General features: G+C 40.1%; 3 protein-coding genes across 3 annotated transcripts in view; 1 reads left to right on the top strand and 2 right to left on the bottom strand.

Annotated features, from left to right (window-relative positions):
* The window catches only part of abr (ABR activator of RhoGEF and GTPase), a 127,685-nt gene extending 126,518 nt beyond the window's left edge, over nt 1–1,167 (bottom strand). Inside the window, exon 1 of the mRNA XM_053331433.1 lies at nt 206–1,167. Within this exon, the coding sequence (XP_053187408.1) occupies nt 206–977 (772 nt within the window). The 5' untranslated portion in view covers nt 978–1,167. The remainder of the gene's footprint in view (nt 1–205) is intronic.
* A 5,200-nt stretch (nt 1,168–6,367) lies between these two features.
* Nucleotides 6,368–13,415, bottom strand: aspa (aspartoacylase). The gene is made up of 6 exons (XM_053331790.1): nt 13,174–13,415; nt 10,627–10,822; nt 9,044–9,137; nt 8,803–8,910; nt 7,452–7,561; nt 6,368–7,292 (listed from the first exon to the last, which is right to left on the bottom strand). The coding sequence occupies exons 1-6, from the start codon at nt 13,413–13,415 to the stop codon at nt 7,101–7,103; spliced, it is 942 nt and encodes a 313-aa protein (XP_053187765.1). The 3' UTR covers nt 6,368–7,100.
* Nucleotides 13,416–22,406: 8,991 nt separating this feature from the next.
* Nucleotides 22,407–25,282, top strand: c13h11orf54 (chromosome 13 C11orf54 homolog). Its single transcript, XM_053331437.1, has 8 exons — nt 22,407–22,521; nt 22,619–22,717; nt 23,165–23,238; nt 23,353–23,454; nt 23,820–23,996; nt 24,260–24,409; nt 24,611–24,727; nt 24,912–25,282. Exons 1-8 carry the CDS (start codon nt 22,455–22,457, stop codon nt 25,083–25,085), a joined length of 960 nt encoding a protein of 319 aa, XP_053187412.1. The 5' UTR covers nt 22,407–22,454; the 3' UTR covers nt 25,086–25,282.
* The last annotated feature ends 1,202 nt before the right edge of the window (nt 25,283–26,484 follow it).

The following is a 26,484-nucleotide window of genomic DNA, read 5'->3' as shown; positions in this document are numbered from 1 at the left end:
CTGTGGTTTAATTGTCACTTTAGGGTCTTTGATATTAAAGAGATTGAGAACCTCTGGTCTAGAACACGACTCATTGCACTGTTGTGTTATGTCTTATTATTTTGTATGTTGTCAGTTGTATGAGTATTGTGTGGTTATATTTTTTGTTTCTTAATGTATCACCAGTAATGCTATCAGTGGTAAATATTAACATAAACATCATTACCTGCAGAAGAGGAGTCATCATGGTCTGAGCTCAGGTACCCATCGCTCCTCCTGTCAGGGGTGCTGCACCCAGAGCCGCGGGATGGTCTGCGGTTAATATGCGGGAAGGATGGGGACAACCTGCCGTCATCACCGGAGTCAAACTCCCTGCTGTGGCGACAAGCCCGATGGGTGCTCGGCGTCCTCTGGCTGTCCCTGCCCACCTGAATCCTTGGTGCCAACAAGTTATTCCTCACGAAATTGTCATTGAGCTCCGCATCTTCATATTCCCGGTCGCTGCTCCCCTCGTTGTCGTTGGTTGGAGGGACGCATGTCGGGACAGGGCTGGGTTTCCTCGGCGGGACGGGGATAGGGACGGGCTTACCTGTCTTGCCGCTGAACCTGCTCCTCTCCCGGGCCATGGGGCCGCCGGTGACCCCCACCGGCTTAGCTGCGACGAGGGGCTTCACACCTCCTCCAAAGTCAGGCAGCTTTTCTCTATCACTCTGCGTCTTCCTCTGGTCCCCTGTCTTATTAAAGGTATCCGCGTTAAAGTTTTCGTCTTTTCCTTCAAACCTTTCGGGCTCGTTTTTCTTCTGTCGAGCCACGGTGGTCTGCAGGTATATCACCTTGAACTTCTCCTTTTCCAAAGCTTTCTGGAGCCTCTTCAGGTTGCTTTTACACGCTTCCAGCTCCGACTCGATGTCCTCTACAGAGTTCAGGTCCATTCGGGGGACTTCTCCGTCGGGAAATTCATTCCTCCAATGTTTTGCGAATTCCTCCTGTTCCCACATCTCGACGCTCACACACACCGGGCTCTCCGCCAAACGCACACTCGTAATGTAACAGAGAAATGTGGAGTGTTAACCGACAGTCAGCAGCCCGTCTGTCTGTCGCATATATCCTTCCTCTCTCTCTCCTCCTGTTTTCACAACTCGACGCAGACTGCGGGACTTCACTTTCTATTCATTTTCTGCTCTTCTCGTTTACAAATGTCAGGCGTGCACCGTGCTTGAGTGAGGAGGATAACAGGTTTACCACAAAAAAAAGTTTGAAGGCTTCCTGTATCGAGACGTGCTGCGTTCAAGTCTTGCTCGGACACCTGCGAGTGTTTATATTAGTGTACGACAGGATAAATCAAGGAGACTACTTTCATGAACTCCTTGTTTTGTAGAGTTTTTGTGACAAAACGTAATTAGTCTCTTCATTAGCCCCAAAGCGGAAGTCCAAATTAAGTGAATCTCAGCACCCCTGCTGGAGGGAGTGTGGGGACGGTTTCGGTAGAGCAAGCACATATTATTTTTGGGGCCTGCTCTTATGGTAAGCCTCTTCGGCAAGATGGTCAGCTGAGAAAAAATGATCTATGTATAAATCTGTACTCTTAGTTTATAAATCTGTGCGCACATATTCATAATCTGTGCACACTCATTACAAATCCATGCCAGGTCGTTCCTGTTATAGCCTACAGTAACTTTTTTGTCCCTATGATTTATTCACTTATTTTGTTTTGTAAAATAAGTCACATCTGTATAACAAATGGCTAAAATTATATATTTAGGTGTTCTTTATCACTCCAACAGAGATTCTTATCGGTATAGATTTATTCTTAGCACAGCAGTATTTTTAATATAATAGACATTAAAAAGAATAAAGCAAGAATTATAAACAATGAAATGATAAAAACCTTAAAATATTGTTTCATATATGTCTTGGACTAGGCTAAACTGACTCTAATCATACATCAAACACACATCAGGTCCAACTATAGTTCGTTTTTTAAATAATTTCCTTTGTTTACTGTGTGTCCCTGAAGTCATCTTCCTGATAGGATGTACTTTCTGCCCTTCCAAAAAACAAAAACTACAATTCCATTGAGACAATTTTCAGGAAGTGAACTGACAATTTTTTATTTATTTTTTGGGTGGGAACTCCACTGTACAAAATGAGGTAAGCTTCAACTATCGCACTCCTGTTTTTCTTTCCTTTTTAAAAAAAAAAAAAAAAAAACATTAAATGTTGTCCTTCTTGTCTTGAAGTTCCACTCTGTAAGGATAAGAGAAAAATATAAACAAATAATAGTTATAAAAGTTATGCTTAACTGTAGAAGGTTAACTAGCTATATGTCAGTCAAGATAGTTGACTACAATACAATACAATAGAAATTATATGGGCTTGAGTAATAATTAAATTATATTTGTTAGGAAATGGTACCACCACTCAGAGCAGCTAAAATGCAGCATCACTACAGGGCAAATAGAGGTGTGGACCCTGAGTGGAGAGTCTTTGACATTTACCTATTGTCTCTTTTTATAGGTGACCATTTTACTGCAGTGAGGGGAACCTTGAACATTCACCAGGTGATAATGGATACCATGCTGGGGAAAATCTAGTACAGGGATATAACCTGTCTTTGCCAAAGACCTCAGGGAGTAATGGACTGCCCATGTTTCAGTCTTAAGGAGGCAAACATACAAGCCGATGTGGGATTAAATGTAATCAAAATGTCATGGCAACCTGAGGTCATTACCATCGACCATGCTGGCAGGTGGTGTGTGGTGAAATATGATGATGACCACTGCCTCAGCATCATTATGAATGTGCAGGATGACAACATATAGTTAACTGCATGCATCAGTTTTAATGAAAGGTCTTCACAGCTACATCACTCAATATGGAGGTACGAACAAATGTAGCCAAACCAAGAAAAAGGGCATCACTGTCCATTACTATTCCTCCCTGTTATGATGTATGTGTTTGTTTTTTTATCACTTATTAATCCTTGTGTGGTGTCCATGGTTTGGTTCTGTTAGAACCTGTTAACACTGGTGTTCCAACCTGTTAGACAAGTCATTTTTAAGAGATAATATCACAGTAACGTTAACAGCTTGACATATTTTTCTGTTGAGTTTGGGAGGTGATAACATTAAGAAGTATATAATATAATAATAAAGAATATAAAAACAATCCAAAAAATAGTAATAGCTCAAATCTTACATTTTGTAGCTTAGATAGAAGTGTATGATAGGAATATTTATAATTGTACTAAAGTACACTGCAAATCATCTGATATGTCTGTAACAGCATACCACAGAATATTCTCTGTCATACTCTACAGTCCAAAAATGACCGACAGCACTTGAAAGCAACAATTGCTGGTGAAGTGGAGACTGGTTGATGAGGAGATATAAGAGTGCTATATAATAATAACAATATAAAAGACATCAGGTTTGACCTGGTGCTTAAAGTGGACACACCATGTGACAAATGTGACGTCACTTATAGTCACACTTTTATTCAGAATAACTTGACATTTATATGACAGATGAACTGGTGGTCTGTTTGGTCCCAGATGAATCTTCACTCAGTATAGAACATTTTATTTATTGGCTTGAATATATTCTGATACCAAGAATTGGGAAACCTTCCATGAATTATAAAGAAATCATACTTTAGTAATATGTTATTAAACCTTGCTGAAGTAAACTATGTATTTGCTTGTGCAGTTTTGTATTCAGCACAGAGCTATTGGAAATGGTGTGTCCTCTCTAATCAAATTTTCTCATGGTTCTCTGTTCAAGCAGCAATGACTACACACTACAGAGCCTAACCCTTTTCTCTTAAGAACATATGAGATATGAGTACTGTGATATTTAGACAAGAGGAAAAGCTATAACTCTTGCTTTGAGTTCCAGAGAAAAACATTAAGACACTCATTCATCTTCATAGATTAACACAGATCTATTTATGGGTCTTATCATCTCACTCATTGTTTTAACAGCATGGATAAACATTTGCTAACTTGCATGACTGGAGCTAGTCTGTTCCCTCAGATGCTGGTTTCGGTTATTAGACACAAGGGAAGAAGAAGTTGTATGTGCTTATTCATCAGGTTATATGCTATCAGGCCTCAACACTTAAGTGGTACCACAAACATGCATGCCCACATAAGTGCCTTTACAAATGCGTTTATGCATGCATATTGTATGCAGATACACACCATAACATAGATAAACACATTCTCTTGCTTGTTTTGACTGATGCTATTTTATCACTGCAGAAAAAATGCTACTCCCACTCAGTCTTTTCCACCCACTTCATTTGTGACACACCACACAGACACGTAACGTCCAGTTTCATTTTGTCAAATGTAGCACATGTGATCATGGTGATTTACATGAGTGATGATTATACAAGCTGACCACCTTAACCTCAGCATGAGCCACACAGCTGCATCCAAATAAAAAATCTGGTGAGGAGCCAAGCAGAAGACTTCCAGTAAAATAGAGTCGTAATGTAATAGAACAGAGGAGAAAGTTATCACTACGGACAGCAGAGGGAAGGTGGGGGGGGGTAAGATGGACACTTGGTTTTTCAAGTGCACATTTGGATCGCTGCCCAGAACTTAAAGATCATTCTCTTAAAAGCCTTCTCTGGCCAGGAGGAATCATTGATCAGCACAAGTTGCAAACCTGAGAGCCCTGATTGTGTTACTGTAATGAATAGATGAAAAAGGCTATGACTATGGTCTGTAGTCATGAAACACAAATGAAATTACAAATTGCATGCCTGACAGAAAATGTACAGACTTCTCAGGTTAATATACAAGTCTTCAATATAATATATAGCTTGTGGACTGCAGAACTGTTACAGCTGAGTCCAAATTTTCTCATGTGTGATCTCTGATTTCAAGGCTTGTTGCTTGTTATGCTTGGATGAAAATGATGTTACAGTTTCCATTTAGACAGATGTTTTCTCAGTACTGTGTTCATTCAAGTGATAATTTCTAAGGAAACGCTGCGTAGGACTGTGTTGTTAACAGATACAGGAAAGTTTTTGCTCCAGCATTCCCACGTACATTCTGGTTCATTCCCAAAGTGATTTTATTCATTAGACAACAAAATCAGGAAATGTTGATCCACACTTCCATGTACTGCACAAACCAAATGTGCATAATTAAGTAAAATGATGTTAAATGTGCATGCTTTTTTTCTTATAGATAAATCCACAGATTAAATTGGACCCTTAGCATTTCTCGGCCTCATTCACTAACATTCACTTTTAAATATGATCTAATATCTCATTTAGTTTTTAGATGGAATTCATCTCTGAGAATGAGAAGCAACTCATACTGTCATCCAACAACAACATGTACAACACTTCCCGTTAGCTGTAATTGTAGCATTAACTGGTTACTCATTGCAAATGATGCGTCATTGTCAACACATCTGTGTGTCTTCTGTAAACACTGGACATCTTATCTACCATTACACATTGGTGTGTTAAAATGTAGTGTCAGTGACAGATGTTTCTTTGAACAGGAGGTCAAGCGTGTGCTGCTTTGTTAAAAATGAGACAAATTAGACAAAGCTTTGGTCAGGATTTCTGACACTTAAATGAATATCTATGTAAGTGAAGTGATTAGAAGTAAGGTGTTCTGACTAATTTACCAGATGACATCAACTCCTTTATGATTACATAAAGAGTTTCAACATGGACAGTCATCCAAATAGATTAAACATAATGAATGTTCTAATATATAAGTGGTGTTTTTGAATATATATCTCAAGTAGAAAAACGTTGGTTGTATATTTGAGCTATATTAAGATGTTCTGGAGCATAAAAAGTTATGCTATTGAAATAATTAATAGGTAAATCCTTGTCAGTGTCATGCTGGCTATAATGTACTAATGTGCACTCCAGCAGAGGCAGCTAAAAAGCAAAAGATGCATCTCTGACAGTCTGCAGCTGCTCCATTACACTATAGGCTACAGCAGAGTGCATCACATACAGATCACAGATTAGTGGTTGTGTGATGCCCCCTTGTGGCTGCAGGTGCATGACAAAAGAGGCATGACGGAGCCAATGCAACACATGATTAAGAGTGCATCTGCAACAACAATAATAAACAACCAAATAGCATAGCACTATATTTATTGATTGGACAATTTCCACAGGACATCGAGGACAGTGAGCTTTACTAATATTATAAACAGTGCTACCAAAAATAATGAATTAAGATTATAAAAATGAATGACTGTAAGACCACAGCGATACACTTCAAGACAACAAAAGACGTAAAAACATTAGAAAGTACATGTGCTTTCCATTATTCAAGTCCTATACATCACTTAAACCAAACATACAATACAAGGATATCAAAATAGACACACATATATATATATATATATATTATTATAAAACATGTTTTTCAAACTGTATCCCATTTGTATCAAGGAACAGAACACGTACCGTCTCTTATCAAAATAATATCTCGTTGTCCAACACGTAATCTACAAATTCCACTCCAAATTTGTTGTGCAATTTTCACTGAAATCAGTTTTTGTTTTTTTAAGGCAACAATAGGACAGCACCACAGATGCAACCACTGGAGTTACAGGTAGGTAGTATCAAAGGCCACAAACATCTTCCCAAAGATTTTACAAATATATTTTCAGAAGAAGAGAAATGACTACAGTTTTGGGTCAAAAATAGCAGGTTATGATCCTCAATGGCCTTCCTGAGCAGTTTAAAGGGAACTTAAAGAGTGCTGTGTAATGATTCATAAGTCATCCATGATTAAGCCTGGCCTTTAATATTAAAAAAGCTTAGTTAATTTAATGTAATCAGGTTTTAAATAACAACAGTATCATAAATACTTATCACAACAATATACCAGTCTTCAGATCAAAGACTTTCACAGTGACTCTTTGCAAAGCCTCCACAAATGTTCTTTGCATAGTTAATAGATTTTTCTGATAGTAAACGCATAAAAAAACTAAATCAGTGTGTAAAAAGATGGTGTCTAATCAATATGTGAGGAAAGTCTGTCATATGCTAACAGAACAAAGTGCAAAATCTATACACGTTGCTGTGGCTAACACAAATTCAAGATCGCTGTTAGCCTCACAAAACAGTTTTTATGCTTTTCTGATGCTGCTGGCCACCAAGGTTTCTCGCCTGGTGGTTACAAATGCCTGTTGCTTTTCATAATAGGCTGCCTCATTAATAAAAGTGGGATAGACGGTGCCTGAGCCTTGGTAGTGGATGGTCTTCCCATCAAATGTTTGGAACATAGGGTCACCAGGGTTCAGTGGCTCCCAGTCACAGTCCTGAAACAACAACAAGCAATAACCTCAGAGGAGTAACTTGAGTGTGTTGCTCCAAGTAAAACATCAACCAAAGATCTCTCATTTCCTCTTTCATAACAACTTTATATTTACAGGGTCGATGGGTCAAATATGGTTTTTGTTGTTTGGTTTTTTCCCTACCTGCAGATTGGGGTGCACCATGGCAATGATGTTTCCATTGGCATCTCTAGGGTAGTCGATCCTCTCTGTGACTCGGAAAGCTTCCACTGTACAAGGAGGAAACTCCATGCCTATACAACACACAACAAACAACATCTCTAATATTGTAAGAATCCTTAAAAAAACATGATGAAAAATATGACTTCAAGTCCAAGCATTTTTTTTTTTTTTTTTTTTTTTTTTTTATACATATTTTTGTATTGTCTCACCAACAATGAAAAACCAAAGCAAAATTCATATTTGAGAAGCTGCTATGTGTGAAATTTGGGCATTTTTACATTAAAAATAGCTGCCAATTAGTTTTATTTAACATTTATAGCTGTGGTCAATAAGGGGCCCAACAATAAATTGATAACAATTTATAACAGTTATGCTGCTCCGTAACAAGATTAATATGACGTTTATAGGCTGATGCTGATTTTTATATGGACTTAATGTCAAATGTCAAATCAAGCCTTTTAAAATACTGTATGAGATTGTTGCTGTGTCTTTCATTTCAACCTCCAAAAACAACACTTTTTGGCAGACCTTACACAACATAAGCATGGGGCCACTCAGTTGTATTACTATGCAAGTGGCAGCATGGTGCAAAAAGGACAAATGCTCCAAAAGCTATCTCAGTTTTCAACTGAATCTAATTTATGTACAGAGGAAGTCATGTTCAACTGTTACAATAACGTAATCTGGTACAGCTAAACGAGTTGTTTCTTCATGACGCTCAGCCTCACAGAGCAGGAACATCAATTCATCACCATGCCAGAGCATTCATCAGCACCAGTGTGGCCCCACGACAGAAGATTACCACACTCATTGGCAGCCAGACCCTAATGACATGGAAACTGACCAACTCCCAACAAGCAAGCCATTCAACAGCCAGGCCAGTCGGGGGAAACCGACAGAACTGCAACTCACACTTGGCACGGACCACTTGTTTACGTAAAAAGGGGGAAGGAAAAGCCGCTTTGCACCTAAACATGCAAACTCTGAACACCGTTCCGTGCTGTAGGAAAGAGGCAGAGATGAGCCAGATACTGATACATTTAGAGTTCTGGGTGGAGGTAGATGTGGTTAAATCAGACAGGCACACCCAAGAGCAAGTTGTCATTTCTTGTCTGGTTTCTCATTATGCTGACAGACGTTCAGCCTGACCATCAACAACTTCTTTTCCTGTTATATAAACATATGAATCATAATATTCATCGTCCTCAAGGGAAAATTCTAGGGTTTCATTATTTCCTTCAAAAATGGGCTACTGCCTTATAAACATGGTATGTTGTAGCATTTTTCAGTTGCTGTGGCTTGCTTCCCTTACCTTCATTGAACAGGTCGATGAAATCCAGGGCGTGTTTCAGTATGACCCTCATAGCTTCAAAAATGTTGCTCCTCAAAACACCTTGAGGCTGAGGACCCACTTCCAGACCTGCAATAAAACAACCAAGAGACTCGTTTGCACGTGTTCAACTATTTCCCACCACCTGAACAGACACTGTGGGGAATGTCTTAAATGCTATTTCTTTCCTCCATTATCTCCCAGAGTGATTTGAGAGACTCACCGACGGGGTGCTTGGCTACGGAGCGTGAAGTGGAATATTTCAGAAGAGGGTGTTCGTTCAGCAGGACGAGACAGCTGGCTGGAGCGATGGCTTTCTGCAACACAAACGCAGCGAAAACAAAAACTCAGCTAAAAATAAAAACACACCTTTAACGAAGTCACATGCGTCACATCAGTCAGCTGTCTTAAGCAGAGCTAATGCAACAGTGAGGCACCGGTTTGAAGTTCTGCTCGACTCAGTGGAAAATTGAATTTGCACTGACTCGCTTCGGAAGGAATATGACAAATGAAATAACAAGATAACAAACTCAATGACCATGAGCATGAATCAAGTTTAAGCTGTCTATCTTGGTCATCAGTAAAGGCACAGAATCATTTTCAGCAATAAAAGCAGAAAAGTGATTCTTGTTTTCATCATTTATTATCACTGTGGTCCACTTCATTACAACATCCAACCAATCCAATCCTGAGTTTAAAAGTTTAAGCTGTCGATAATTCAGATAACAGCAGATTGTTTGTATTTATTAATCTTGAGGGGTCTCTGAGTCATTACAGAAACCAAGTCCCCTGCAGGACTCCAACATCTGTCTGCTCAAGTCTAGACAAAGTCATCAGCTCTGCAAATTCCCCCCATTATACTAAATCTATTTTTAGTTATGACCAAGATAACATATTAGTAGAATAAACAATACTTAGGGCCAGTTCCCCCACATAAGCCTACAAGATATTTCCACTGAATTCTGCATTTAGACATTGGACAAGACTCAATCCTGGTGGAGGAAACCAGCCTGTCTCAGTTTCAGCAGAATAATGATTGCTGGAAGTTACTAGAAAGTCAGTAAAAGAACTCAAAGTTCAGTTTTTTATCTAACAGTTGGAAAAGAAATTGAGTAATCGAAAAGCTCATGCCCAATGATAGTATGATAATGAGCGGTGTCAAACTGCAATCTATGTATTTGTGTGTAAGCATTTTGTGTTTGAACACATTCCTCAGAAGCTCTGTTGCAAAGAGTGTGTTACTCATTGTGTTTCTTCTCCTCCCTGGTGTTGCTCTGCCTGCCTTTGTTTCGTGTTGTAGACTTTATGTTATATGTACCATCTTAGAGAGACATCCTGAACACCTCTGTGTATGTATATAAAAACACATAAAGACATCTCACACTCATCTGTGATTGGTGGCTCAGAGCACATAATGACCAAAGGAAGCAGCTAACTCTTGAGTGTGTCTGGATGGATGATCCTTTAGATGAGTTTGTCCAACACATGAAGTTAAACAGATCATGACATTATTTACATAGGTTAACTGAACCTCTCAATAGAGAGCTAACTTTAGTCAAACACTGACTCTTCAGCACAAACAATGATTTGGAAGATAGATGTGCGAGAAAACCAGAGATACAAAGTCTCCAGCTGTCACTTTCTCCCTTTTTGAGAAGCTTAAAAAAATCACACGTGTTGCATACTGTAGCTATATTAAGCAAATGTTTCCAGCAGCAGATCCCTATAATAACTAATGCTGCAGATGACTGCTACTACACAGGTGTGTTTGTGCTGTGATTTTAAAGCTCTTTCTGAGGTCATCACCTTGATGTAGTTCATCATCTGTAGATTAAAGTGGTCTTTGGAGCTTTCCAGAATTAGAGTGGAGCCCATGTTGGACGTGGTGTTGTGGAGGTCAAAGATAACATCGTAGGCCTCCGGGCTTCCTTTAGGTCCAAATATCCTGTTGATCTCCTGAGCTCTCTGCACCTCATAGGGCAGGTCATCCCCTCCCAGGGCGCTGCAGGGCACACACACACACACACACACACACACACACACACCAATCGCAGAATTCACATTTGGCGTCATCAGATTTATATCTTATCAGACAGTAAAGCTGAAAGGAACAATGAGCAATGAAGCGTGTTAATGATTTAAACAAGGGTGTGTTCTTGCCCTGTGACACTTTTACTCGACTGTATTTGTCTCTGTGAATAATGGCCTGTAAGTTAACACAGTAACTGCAGGGTTAAAATGGAGATCACGTACAGCAAGCCTCAAAAGCTGAATAACAAGAATTTCCTGTTTCTGTGGTGGATTCATGGATTTTATTTCCCACTGTTTTTCACGTGAAGGGAACAGAAATTGTGTTAGTGTATACAGCCGTGGCAGCCATTAAGTCTACGCTGGGACACAAAAGCTGGATTCAGCAGGACAGTGGTCTCCTTTTGTGACAGTTCAGAAGAAATTCACTTTCTCCACATCGCGTGTCTGCACTTGAGAAGTTCGCTTTGTCCCCCGGACTAAGCTTGCTTTTTTTCCCCCCCCCCCCTCAGACAGATATTACACTGTATGTGCTCTAACAGAGAGAATGAGAGCTGCCCTTTTTTTCTCTCTCTCTCTCTCTTTTAGCTCTTTTAAAGCATTTCAAAATAACCCCTAGTCTAGGACATTCTCCAAACCACTGTAGAATAGCACCTCTGCTGCCCATATTGTCTCACCTCCCTCACATCTGCTCTTTAGACCACATTTTCAGCAAATATCTGGTATTGTCTGGACTGCCGGCACATCAGTACACAAGCACAGTGTCAACTACAGCTGATAAAGTGCTCTAAAACACACCAAGTTAAACTGAAATGACACATGCTCACTAAATATGGGGGTAAGAGCAGAGCTGTCTATTTAAGTTGAAGGAAATGACACCATGGGCTGTTTTTAGAAAGTAGTTAATCTTCTTACATGTTGGTTTCAGAAAGGCCAAACAGTTTGTAAGCTGGAGAGCTTGGTGAATCTCATCATCCTTCCATAGTATCACCATTATGTACACTTAATGTCATTCTACTGTATATAGTCACTATCCAAAAGTACTGTAAACACCACAATATGACCATGACAGACACATGATTAATGCCACATGGTGTAAGGTCAAGATTAAATACATAAATAAGCCCACTTAAAAATATCATGGTGATTATCATAAGTTCCCCTCTGGGTAAAACAGACACACTACAATGACCTTGTGAGTGTTATTACAGAATTCCCATTATGATTTAAGAATAGAGATGCTGTTACCCAACCACATTAGTAAATAGGATGCTGTGCCCGCTCATGCACACTTGACTGTATGAGCCAGGGTTTGCATAAGACTTCATTTTCCGCTATAGTGCACACACACACGCACGCACGCACACGCACAAAAAAAAGGAGCGAATGAAAAAGAAAAAAATCGTCTTCAATCAGTTGCAGCTCGGTCACGTTTTTCCTGCTGGCTGGCACTCAGCTGAAGTCCGAGAGGAGGGGGTTTACTGCTCGGCTGTTATTGGCAGAGGCGCATGTGGGGGGCAGGGGGAGGGGAGGGGGGGCAGGGGGTGAGGAGGAAGAGGGGTGGGGGGTGGGGGGCATGGACGATGGTAAACACACACACGCGCACACGCACACGCACACACACACACACACACACACACACACACACACACACACATACTACCTGTGATAATAGTCAGTTTGATGGAAATGCCCACGTGACTGCATAATTGTAGTAATTCCTTCGATAACAGAGTATGAATCCTACACTAAGACATCCCACACCTTGTTTACGTCCACGCTTACGTTCATTCTGTTGTGTTCACCTCCCACTAAACGATATTTTACTCGTTTGTCTGCCACAGCACACACACACACACACACATACTATGGTCAATTATGCCAATAATGTTACATAATTGGCGCTGTCATTATATTTTCCATGACATCTCCATTAACTGTGGGTCACATCATTTAATACTGGACTATATGATCCTTGAGGAGATTCCAGTGGACCCCAGGCACAATAATGAGTTCAGATTTAAATCTTCATTCGCAAAAACACAATCACAATGGCAACATGTACACACATTAAGTACGACCATTCAGACAATGTCAAAATTGGCAGTATGGTATGCAAATGTACCATGTTGTTTTCCCCCCATTGGATTAATTTCTTTAGGATAGACTGAACCTCAAAACCAAATGAGAAACATGAATGTAGTGGAACCGTGCCCTGAAACAGGTTGTATTCAACATGTGACAGCAGATAGGAACAACAACACCCAGCAGCGACGCCGTACGACGGCAGGTGCATTGTGTGTGTGTGTGTGTATGTGTGTGTACCTGAGGTTTTCTGGGGTGAAGGCTCGGTTCAGATCCGTGTCCACATATCTGGTGCATTTCTCCACAGCTCTCGGGTTGGTGATGAAAGGTTTGGTCTCGACCCCCTTCCTCTGTATCTCGGCACCGTTCTTCACCCACAGGTTTACGAGCGTCACGCCGGACATCTCGTTCCCGTGAGTCCCTCCGAAAATCGCTACTCTCCTGGCCTCGTTCAAACACACGCTGTTGTTATAAGAGGACATTTCTGGACAGTGACACTGTACAGAGCGTGGATGAAGACACACTGGTCTCAGCAGCAGAGCAAAAAAAGTTTCCAGCTGGAGCCTCGCAGCCTCACTGTTTAAATGCCCTCTGTGGCTGCGCGCTTACGTAACGTGACCGCTGCCTTGTCACGATCAGTCATCGTGCGTAAAAAAGGCGCTGAGCCGCGCGCGACATCTCGAGCAGCGGGCGAAACTCGGGTCAACGAGGCTCTTCTCTCTATTGGCTCAATCCAAATGTTCAGACTTCACCGCACATGCAGAACCGTTCCCGGGAAATCTGTGAGGGGTGAGGGCTGTCAAAAACCCCGCACTTTATCAACTCCACAAGGGCCCTTAAATGGACTTTATGCGGAGAGAGTCCGCTCAGGGGTGCAGATTTACCAGATGTTGGTAAAATGACCTATAACCCTGCAGCAGTACAGATTATAAACTGATTATGTAGGATACTAATAATAAAGCTATGATCAATAATTAAAAACAAATCATCAGCAGCAACAACACTAATAATATAGCCTACTGTAAAATTTTTACTTTACCTTTATATAATAGGCCTATAGACGCCTATAGATTTAATAACTAACTTGTTCATTATAACCAGCTAATCTAGAGAGCAAAGGTTGTTTTTTATCCGTCTACAGTGTGATGGTCCTGAGTTCACAAAATGTTGATTGAGCGTATCACCACCTGATAAATCTTTAAAATCTGATGTTTGTGGTAACTTTCCCGCGCTGGCGCACCAGATGTGCTGGATGTATACATTTCTGTGCATGGGATAACAGAGCGCTGCTTGGGATAGGGGCTGTAGAACAGGGGTGAGGTGGGAGCATAGACTGTATAAAAGAAAGGGTGGGAGGGGGGGTCGAGTATTTTTGTAATTACTCCAAATTCCAGAAGGGGGAGACAAAAGTCCCGCACCGCTGCATTAATGTGATTATAATATGTAGTAGTATTTAAAGGAACACTCTGAGTGAGCTTTGAGACCAGCAGACCTGCAAACAGCAGCACCGTTAAGAATCGTTCAGAAAAACACTTGTGACCCTGAAATGAGTTACAGGGTCAGGAATGTTTAGGGTCAACTTTGAAGTCTGTCTCAGAGCACACTCCTCTAGCAGGTCAGCCCTTGTACTTGAGGTGATGGTGAACACATGGTAAGTAGGACTGAATTTCGGGAAGGCTCAGTCTGCAAGTCCAGAGGGTGCACATTTGGATTCTGCCTAAATGAATTGTTATCAGTGTCACTTGAGTGTGTTAATTTTGATTTGACAGGATAAAGTATCTCCGGTCATTCCCTTTCAAATGAACCAGCAACACCTGAGAAATAACTATATGGACACAAGATTACCACTTCAGGAGGAAGAGACTGAAAACACAATTACAGTGTGTCCCCTCCAAAATCTGTCCACTCAGGAAATGTGCAGCTACATAATCTGCAGCATTAAGACTGAACCAAGACCTCAGTAAAACAGAAATAACATAAAACATATGTACTGCTCTGTAGAGTTACTAGGATACCATTTTTGTTTAAAAAATGTCACAAAATACTAAAAAAGATGACATCTTCACGTCTTGTTTTGTTCAACCCAAATATGATCAATCTTGGTATTAGCTTGGTAAGTATTAGCTGAAATGGCTAAAGTGATTATTTGATTATCAAAATACGTGTTGATTATTTGGCTGATCATTTAATCTACTAATCATTGCAGCTCTAATAGCATAATTGATCCTCCTTATTAAATTGATAGTGTTCATGGTGTTGAAATAGGAGCAGACAAATAAGATGATTTTAAAACTTTGACCCATCTGAATTATGCAAGACAGAAAACATCTATTATTGGTTCATCAGTCTGTCAGAAGTGAAGTGTGCCACAAACACATAGACTCATAATGACAAATGAAATGCTCCTTTCTTGAGAAAATGTTTTACCTACAGCAACAGCACAGCATTACCCATTAACCCTGTGACTGGTTAGAACTTGAGCTGCACTTTGCTACAACTCCAAAAAATCAGTGAGTCACTCAGACAGAGCAGATCATTTGCAGTAGAGGAGCACAGGTGGCTGACATGCTGACTCTAAAGTGGAGAGCAGCATGACATTTCCAGCACAGAAACAGACAATTAAACCCTCATCATCATAAAGCATTTGAATTCTTAAACACCATTAACAGAACAAGCACAAGAGCAGAGTGTATAAAAGCACTATGTCTCTTGATAAATGAGACTCTGACTTTGCACTTTGGAAACCTTTGAATATATTAAGCACCAAATGTAAAAGTCTATCATTTCCACTCAAGGAAGAGCTGTTAAAGTTAAATAATATATAAGTTAAAGAATAGATTTGAGCATTTTCTAAAGAATTTGTTGCACACTCACAAACCAATTCAGTCCAACTAGTTGAGGAAGTTTTAATCTCCAAGCGTATGACAAGTGTTCCTTCAAAAATTATAGACAAACACTAAGCATCATGGTTTGTTATGGTGTGTTATTTCTCAAAATATAATATCAACACCAAAAAGGGTTGAGCCATGATAGAAAACAAAAAACATGCTTTGATACAAAACAAAATGGATTAAAAAAAAGACATTGTTAATATTCCTTTCTAAAGATAGAAGTCATATTATTCACAGCTGCAGAAGTCTTTGATTGATTCAGGAGCTCCAACTGATCTAAACCTCATCACCATCAGTTACTTTAGACTCTGATACTATGTGAGGAAGCTCTCACTTGGATTATAAAGAGTCTTTTTGGCCTTTATGTGCTCCTTTATCTTGATACTGTCTGAAGAGGACATTTTAAAACATGAAGGAGAGTCAGAGCTGCTGGATATGACCCTGGGAGAAGCACTTGTTTTCTTTCTTTCTTTCTGGGGCTCTACTTCAACAGCTTTAACCACTGATTTCCCCTCTGGCAAGACATTAGAAGAGCACTTCTTCTTCTTCTTTTTCTTGGGTGTGAGATCATTTCCAGGTACATCCAGATGTGTATCTTTGGTATCTTGCTCAGACTTCCTGTTATCATGAGAACTTTCAGCACTGTGTTTGCTCTTTGGCTCCAGATGAGAGGATTTTTGTTTTTTCTTGTGTGAAGTGTGTGTGGATACTACTGACTCAGCATCTTCAATAACAGATGATGAATCCCTTTTTCTCTTTTTCTTCTTCTTTTTCACCACAACAGCCTCATCGATTTCCAAACACCCGGCATCAGCTGCACTTTCCGCCGGGGTCACCGACTCACTTTCTTCTCTCCTCCGTTTCTTTTTCCTCTTCACCACAACATCAGTAGTTTCAGGCAAATCGCTTTGACGCGTTTCATTCTGTTCCTCGAAATCCCGCTCGCTATCTTTATCCGACGTCTTCTTCTCCTTTTTCTTTTTCTTTTTCCGGACCTCGCCATTAGACTCCGTGACAGACACATTTCCAGCCGTTTCTGCTGATTCTGCCTCCGAATCGCCGGCGCTGACGGCAACAGACTGTGAAGGGAAGCTTTTATCTTGTTGTGTTTGAGCACAGTTTCCCTCTGCATCAGCAGCGAGGAAGGAAGAGGCCTTCTTCTTCTTCTTCTTTTCCTTTTCCCGCACAGACACTGAATCATGACTTTGTGCCTCAGTGTCTGACATATTTCTGCTCAATATTTCCTTCTTCTTCTTCTTCTTCTTTTTCTTGCTCACCAGTTCAGCATCTTTGTCTCCAGTTGTTTCCTCAAGAGACACATCTGTCCCGTCACAGATGCTGATTTTCTTCTTCTTCTTCTTCTTCTTCTTTCCTGCTGGAGTTGCAGCATCATTAGACATGCTCACATCTCCAACCACTTCTTCTCCTCCAGCTTCAGTAGCATCAAGACAAGACTGTTTCTTCTTTTTCTGCTTTTTCTTCTTCACAAAACTGGACTCTAATGTTTCTTGAGAAGCTGCGTTACTTTCTAAACAACTCTCCGGTTCTTCCACTTGATCTACAGTGGAATTTAACACTTCTTCTCTATTCACCATTTTTTTCGGTATCTCAGCATCAGCATCCTCCTCACACTCACTGCTTCCTTTCCTCTTTTTCTTCTTCTTCTTCTTCTTCTTTTTTCCTGATGGAGTTGCAGCATCATTAGACATGCTCACATCTCCAGCATCATCTTCTTCTCCTCCAGCTTCAGTAGCATCAAGACAAGACTGTTTCTTCTTCACATAACTAGAGTCCAGTGTTTCTTGAGAAGCTGCGTTACTTTCTAAACAACTCTCATGTTCTTCTAACTGATCTAAAGTAGAATTTGACACTTCTGTATTCACCAAACTCCTTTCTTTTTTCCTTTTCTTCTTTTGCTTTGATGTCTCAGCATCATTTAGAGGTTCGGCAACTGCGCCGGAAGATAACTGCTCAACATCCTCCTCGCGCTCACCCTTTCTCTCCCTCTTTTTCTTCTTCTTCTTCTTCTTCTCCTCCTCTACCCTCACATCGCATTCTAAATGACCGACCTCGTCCTCTTGTTCATTATTTTCTACTGCAGCCTTGTTCTTTTTTCTCTTCTTTTTCTTTTGTTTTAAAAAGGGTAATTCTCTCTCAATTTCGCCACCTTCCTCTCTCAGCGTGTCACCGTCATCACGTAACGAGTTCTCCGTCTGATTGTTTTCATTCAGCTCCGGCTCATCGGCGTCCTGTGGTGCCGGGGACTCAGCATCTGCCATTACCACATCCTCAGATGTTACGGCCTGCTGAGCTTCAGTCTCTTTATCTTCATCTCCATGCTTCTCTTTCTTTTTTTTCCTCTTCTTGATGCTGCTTTCATCGCCGTTGGAGTCCTTTATGAGGTGTGGGGGACGTTGCGGGAGATCTTGGCTCTCTCCGGTTCCGGGTTCATCCTCCGGTTGTTCTGTTTCCGTCAGATTGAGTATGTGACAGACATCAGCTGTCACAGTGGTGGATGAGACCTCTCTGTCCTGCTGCGTACGCTCCGCTGGGTCCGTGGCATCGTTGTCGTCACGCAGCTTGCCCTTCTTTACTTTTTGGCTATTCGTAGAAGAAGAAGGAGGAGGAGGAGGAGTTTGGTACGCAATCTTTCTGCGACTTTTTAGATGTTTGTTACTCCTTCTCCTTTCCGCCTGAACTCTACGAGAAGACTCTCCGTCGTCCGTGCTATCCGAATCCGAAGACGACACCATCTCCTTTGATTTGGGCGTCGTGGTTTTGTACAAATTCGTCCGTCGCTTTCGTGGTGATGTTTCTTGGGTGGCGTTACTAACTCTCCTCCTCTTCCTCTGCTGCTCCATCTGGTTGTCTCTCTTCTGTGGAGCCTTCCAAGTTTGTCGGCGCTTTGCTTTACACGACACCACAAAACGGTTCCTTTCCTGCGAGATAACACACACACATAACACCAAAGTTCACACACACACACACACACACACACACACACACACAGAAGCTGCTTCAAGATGCAATATTCCCAGATTGACTTGCTTACCACCACTTTGATGTCCTCATCGTCTGACCTTTCTCCTTCTCTGTAACAGTAAAAACATGATTTATTACAAGTGTCGCTTCAAATGAGCACGATTACTCCTTCAAAATAAAGTCACTCTAAAATGATGGCAGTACGCTGGAAGCCCCCCTCACACTTTGACCATCAGACAGTGGGTTTTGACTTTTCTTGATGTTACTTATATGGAGCTGTCGACAGCCTGTGTAAATGGGGCCAAAGAGACTAATGTGAATATGTGGCTCACTACGGCTGAAACATTGAAGGGCTCACTCTGATCTGACCTTACTTGGCATTTGAATTACTCAATGGGTCTGTATTAACTGTTCCACAAGTCCCCTTTCTTTTTCTTTTGTTTTTCTCTTTTTGTTATTGTTGTGTGTTTTAGCCGCCTGTCTCCATTCTATTTTATTCTTCAATTTTATTTATTTATTCATCCTATTTATGTGTGTGTTATGGTATGTTCAGTGGCTGTACATCATTATTTGTTTTGTGTTAGAATGAAAATAAAATAAAAATTTGACATAAAAAAAAAAAAAAAAAACGTACTCTGACAATGGAGTTATCTCCTCCCCGTCCATGTCTACTGTTGGTAAAGATGACTTCAGATTGTCTCCTTCTTGATAGCTCTGCCACAGCTCTTTGACGCTATGGAAGAAGCCTCCCATCCCTGCGTACTGGAAACAGAACAGACTTAAGCACATATACAAGACAGCGAAAACATGCATGCTGAAGTAGTGGTTATCCTTACGTGGATCTTTATATTATCCTTGACACTCAACTCAGCACTCCTGTCCTTCCTCTTCCTCTCCCTCTCCCTCTCCTTGAGGAAAGGGAAACTGTATATTGGCAGCTTCTGTTCCTTTCTTCTTCTCTCTTTGCCGGAATCCTCGCTGTCCTCTAACTCTATGTGAGATGTTGGTTCTTCTGACCTCTGGGTGGAGTGACATCGCCTTTGTGATCTCACAGCCTCAGGTACCGTGTTCTGAGTTATAAACAGGCTGTTCCCTGAATCACTGCAGAGACACAATTACACATGTACAGAGTCAGACTGGAGCATCCTCAGGCTGCTGCAACACAAATCAGGCTGTTACAGGCGTAGCTGCATCATCACTGTAGTGTTAGAGAGGCGGCTCCCTACTATTTTGCCTTGTGACACCTTAAAATAAAGCTAATTCTACCCAGGATCACTTGTCACATGTATCCTTGACAGCTACTGAAGTAATTATTCAATTATCAGAATATTAGCTGATTGATTGACTAACCTTGCAGCTCTAGAGAGAGGACTTTAGTTTGATTTGAATAACTTTTAGAGGCTTGAGGAGGTCAAAAACAGAAATCATTGTTCATTTATATAAAAGCATGAACAGGTTAGGATTATTTTGCTGCAGGGAAATCTGCTTTGCATCGCTAAAATGGACAATGGAGTGTTTTTAATGAATATGTTGTCTAGTGCATTTTATTCATATACATCAATAGAAAACAAGAAACCCATATTTTTTTAATCAGTGTGTGCTTTGAAAATGTTCCGCAGTAATTACTGTAATGCTTTTACCGTTGTTTAGTTTTTCTTAAATAAATCCACCACTGAAAATAGATTTTGTGGGCTGAATATCTGATCTCAATGTTTTAAATTGCCTTGTCTTCTACTACTATACTTAGCCAAGGTCGCCAAACCATACATTTATTCATATCAGCTATCTCTGCAGAAGTTGAATGTAACTTTCTTGAGTTTAGTTCAATTCAGCAAATGTTCCAGCCACAGTTTGATTTAAAGGCTTCAGTTACATTCTGGTAAATTGACATGTTTATTATCTTACTTCATCCTCTCAGTACATGACAATCACTTTACTTTTCCTCAATCTGTTGTACCTTTTTACACGTGTAGCAGTGTTACTGTTGTACCCAATGGCTTCACAATAACTCTCCATCCAAGTGCTTTAATCCAGCGACCTCTTGTGGGAGCCCCGACCCCCACGTTGAGAACCAAGAAGTGTTCAGATTCATACCTGTCGGTAGACTCTGGAGCCCGTTTGCTGTGTCCAACAGAAGATTCAAGATACCGCGATATTTTCTCCACATAATCAGGAGGTTCTGTTTCCAGCACTAAGTGGCAGGAGTCTGCTGACAGCGCCGCAGAGATCTGAGCCTCTGAGTGGCTCCAGTTTTTCCGATGATGGAGCCGGTTCATCATGCAACGTTAGTTTCAGAAATGATCCCAGCAGTGGAGATAAGTGATAAATGAGTTGATCAGTTCATTGATACCTCCAATGTTAACATGCTCGAGTCGATTATATCTTGTTAATAATCCTCTACAGATACATTATGACTTTACACATTAGAAGTAAGAACATACCACACAACACATGTGGCGCCCTGTAAACGTCATCAACGCGACGAATGATCACCTGACCAATCACCACAGAGGAAGTTGAAGGGGAACGAGACAGTTCACCGCGTGTACTTCCGTGTTCGACTCTTTAAACTGCGACTGAAAGCTTCACAAAAAGCTAGTAAGTGGACCATTTAGTTAAGAGTTAAAAAACACATGTTGGAACACTTTTATTTTTTATACCTAAAGTAAAACAATAATTACAATAATAATAATAATGATAATAATAATGATTAACTTAATTTTTAGAGCACCTTTTATACAATTGATTTGGCTCAAAGTGCTTTACAGAGAAAAATAGAAATATAATACAATAAAACAGCAGCAAATAAACCATTTTTAAAAAATGAATAAAAAATGATACAATTTGTGAACATTTTACATTTAGTAAAAATAAGATTAAATTAAAATGACACTATTAAAAGCAAGATTAAATAAACGTGTTTCAGCTGTAATTTAAAAATGTTCACAGAGCTCACATCTCATAGGTTTAGGTAGACTATTCCATTATTTTGGAGCATATTACATAATACATAGTTATAAATAATATATGGTAATTGTGGACATGGAAACAATTAGATTGTTTAAATAGGTTGGAAAATGTTGGGGTTATTATTTTATGTGTAAAGCAAAATCATTGATTTAAACATTGATTTCCTAACTTTGTAAAACAAAATGTAATAAACAAGTACATGTAAATGTAATGAATTGTTATTTATTAAAAATAATGATATCTAATACCAGATGGGCTCATCTACTACTACTATTACATATTTGCACACGTCATGTTTCATTTTTGTTTATTTTATTAGTGTCATTACCTAATTATTTTCATATTTCAACCAATTTCCTTTCCCTTTTTTATTTTTTTAAACTTAAATTTAAACATCCACCCAACAAACTTTTCACGTTTCTATGTATGCCTACTTTATGTCCTAAAGGCTGATTTATTACAATATTACCCGAGAACGAAGAGTTTCTTAAATAAATGTAAGCAGTATACGTATTAAACTGGCAGATCAGGCGAGGAACCAGTATGTGGGACAGGAACTATCTTGTTACAATTGACTCTTTGGTTGTACTTTACCCATTCAGATGCACTCGCTTTAACAATCGCCTTCCTCTGCACAGCTAACAGTCTGCTGCTGGACGTCCAGACTCTAACACAATAATGGCTGATATCAGCAAAACTGAGAAAGTTCAGCTGCACACTCCAGGCCTGGAGGAACTGCGCGGGGGTAAGGACTCCAGCTTTGATATAAAGGCTAAGTGACAATGCTTGTAATGCAAATAATATGTTCATAAAGAGAGTAAACACATGATTGCTGGTTGCAGTATTACAAACGGGACTCGAGAAGAACTTTGCAGAAGTTCAGGTTGGTGTTGTCGAGTGTCCAGATCTCACCAAAGATCCCTTCCAGTTTCCTGTTAAAGGTAAGATATATCCAGATGTGGACAGTCTTCAAATGTTCTAAAACTATGAAACAGTATCTAGATGCAAAATCACATGAGAGGTGTGAAAATCACATGTCTCTAGCGCGCCACCTACTGTATAAATACATTTTAGCCATGGGTCGGAGATCAAAACAATGATGTAGATCTCAAATGCTACTATTGCATGTGTGCAACAGTGTAGTCTTGCTTGTAATGTTTTGTCTTAAAGGTCAGGTTCACAATTTTTCAAGTCTGTCTTAAAACAGCTGTCAGGTGTGCATATGAACAGTAATGCTTACTGTAATCATTTATTCTGTTCATACTGACTATTAAATGTGCTTTCAATGGATGTGATGGAGGACAACATCCACAGTGTGTCTGTACAGTCATTAGTAGTAATAGTAATAGTTGATGTGAAACCTATATGACTCTGTCCTCATGCTGTAGGCTTGTGTGGAAATCCTCGCATCACAGATGTTGGTGGTGTACCGTACCTGGTGCCCTTGGTTCAAAAGCACAAGGTAGTTTTCTCCACCACTAACAGTGCAGCGTACAGAGACGATGCGTGGAGATGATTTGCAATAATTGGTGGTAAATGTGACTGTCATACTGGCCTCCCCTGTTTCTCTTCTTAGGAGTACAACATGAACACTGTATCAAAGGAGGTGGAGCTGCCGGGAGCATTCATCCTCGGTGCAGCAGGTGCTCCCTCCAGAATCCTTGGGATGAATGCAGAGGTTAATCACCTTTACCACCTATACTTTGTGTGTCAGGCAGCTAAAATACACATGCTGGCATCACACCATCGAATTCTGACTAAAATGTTTGTTAGAGTGAAATAAACCATAGCAGTTGGTCAATACAGGAGCCAGATAGTGAATTGTGTGCGGTTAGTTTTCACCTTGCTCACTGTTCATTTTGTTCTATTTACTCTGTATTACACAACAGCTCATGTAAACGGGTAGTCGCTCAAACTACATGTCCTCCCAGTGAGTGAGGCTCTGAATCACTGACCTTCCCTGCAGAGAGTGACAAATAAATCTTTTAAATATAATAAAATTTGTAGCACAGAAGCTGACTGAATAAATGTCTTGGGTCCCAGCTGATGCCTCTGGTTCTGACTGAAGCGGAGGGAAGGCCAGCAGTGAACAGCAGCTACTTCTCCTCCATCAATCCAGTTGACGGCCAGTGTTTACAAGAGAAATACAGCGACAGATTCTCCGACTGCAACTTCGGACTGCTGGGCAATCTCTATGCTTGTGAAGGGAAGCCTGGAAAGGTAATTATATTTGACAGGAAAATGGATGGTGATCGGGTTCCTGCAAAAATGCATTGTCATTATTTGCTTTGGGGTTTGGCAAATAATGAACTTCTCCAGTTATATATGAACCCAAACACATATTATCTGCCTTAGTAATGAAGTTGTTGTGCATGAACTTCAACCTCATGACATGTTTGCTCCCAACGTATTAAAGAATAAACATTAACAAAAGTGACGATACATGCTGAGTTGGCATAGTTTCTGCGTTTGTGCCCCCTCAGGTCATAGAGGTGCGAGCCAAGAAGAGAACAGGAGATCACAGTCTCGTGACGGCCTTGAGGAAGACTCTCGAAGATCATTACCCTGATAAAAGCCTGGCGTTGGGAGGCACCTTCATCATCCAGAAAGGCAAAGCTAGAATCCATATCATGGTGAGTATTACCAGCAGCATGGTGCAGAATGAGTGACCCCTGTTGCCTGGGGATACAGCCAATTACTTTTCAGTTGGGTCACCTGTTGTAGATGGATCATTTTTAGATGCGCAACAACAGTAAAAAAAAAACAAAACACTTTCTTGCCTTAGTGTCAAGTTTCAAACTTTGATTTATTTCCTTGTGTCGGCTTACATGTAGCCAAGAGAGTTCTCAGCCTGCCCCCTCAACTCCAACGATGAGGTCAACAACTGGCTCAAGCACTTTGAGGTCAGCGCCCCACTCATCTGCCAGTCAGTGCTTGTATCCAGAGACCCTGTAAGTAAAGCAAACACACTCATCTCAATGAGACACATCAGACACACACACTTAAAAACATGCCTCATATCTGGTTACAACGACATTATAGTGTGTTACAAACAGTTTAAGTGTTAATATACTGCTTATAAATGTTGAATAAAAAGGGTTGAGAATGTAACTCTGTCGTGTGCTGTGTATCCAGGGTTTAGACCTGCGTGTAGAGCACACCCACTGCTTCAGTCACCATGGAGAAGGTGGCCACTACTACATAGACACCACACCCGACGCTGTGGAGTACCTGGGCTACTTCATGCCTGCAGAGTTTGTCTTCCGCATCGACAGGCCTAAAGAAACCCACACAGTTGGACGAGACTGAAGCATAATAAAAACAACAGCACAGCAGCATCTCTTGATGATCTACATTAATCAGGCAGTTTTCGATTGATGTCCTATGCCTTATAAAATCTCACAAAAAATGGATTTGCTTATCATTTCTTTTTATCTTTACTCTCATAATTCTTCTACACTTCACAAATTTCCTTTAATTGCAATAAAGACAATCTTGAATTATTGTGTTTTGGCTCTTTTTTGTTTGTTCACAGTCAAGTAGTACTTTTTATTATTTGGAACCTTGACCTACATATGTGCCTGCCAACTGCACTATGATAAAATATTGTGCAACAAAGTTGTAGTAATGTGAATGTACTGTGTGCACAGACAGAGAAAACCATCACTTTACACTCTATTGGTCCACATACATGGTCTCTTGCTAACTTCATGAAGCCTCCTGAAGATGGGGAGGCGTGTACAAATATGCTTTTCTGACATCTTCCTAACTCCTACAGGTAGGACAGCCATGAATACATCTGTGCTGCTACTTCAGTAGGCTGGCTATCAGAGGCTATATTTAAATGTAACCCTCATTCTGGTTTTAAAATTATGTATTTGTCCAAATAAAGTTATCCCCGGAGAAAAAATGTCATGTTTATACTCATGGAACAATGTGAACACTACATTTAAGGATTTAAAAACCCTCTGCTTTTTTTTCTTTTTTTTTTTTTTACTCCCCAAGTCTGTTTCTTCTGCCAACAAAATGTATATCTATTGCATGGCGTTGCCATATGGCAACAATTGCTTTATCTCGATTTTACTAAAAGGCATTAATATAAAATCCATATTTTACTGTTTTATTATGAAAAGGTAGGTCTTTTAGTTTGATATAACAAATGATGATCACACTAGCAGGATATGCTGTTTGAGCCTTCTTTATCTATGGTCATGGGCACTGAGAATGTCATGATTTGAGGGTGCCCAAAGTTGGCTAATTGTTCAATATTTAGGCAAAATACCTTCAAGAAAATTTTTTAAATACTTTCTGGGACAAGTTAACTATGAATTTTCATCATTAGAACCAATTTAGATCTAGTAAGTTTTTTGTAAAATTGTAAAATTACTTTGTTGCCATATGGCAACATTATGCAAATATAGATGTGATTTGTGTGCATTCAACCGACTGGACTGTAATTGACTTACATAGGACTACACTGCTCTGAGACTAAGTTTACAACGTTTGATTACATTTATAAGGAAAATAATAACATTTTCATGTATAGTTTGTCATTTCAGACATTTTGTAACTGTAATGTATTATTTTCTTTATAAATGACACCACTGGAAATCATAGTTTTACCAGACGGAACTGCAATATCTCACCCAAATTATATGTTGGTCTACTTTTGTGCACATTTGCAGTCAAAGGGCCTAAAGTATTTTCT

This window comes from Scomber japonicus, chromosome 13, assembly GCF_027409825.1.
Source record: "Scomber japonicus isolate fScoJap1 chromosome 13, fScoJap1.pri, whole genome shotgun sequence".
NCBI lineage: Eukaryota > Metazoa > Chordata > Actinopteri > Scombriformes > Scombridae > Scomber > Scomber japonicus.
Note: the sequence above shows the minus strand (reverse complement) of the source record. Positions and strands in the feature narration are given on the sequence as shown.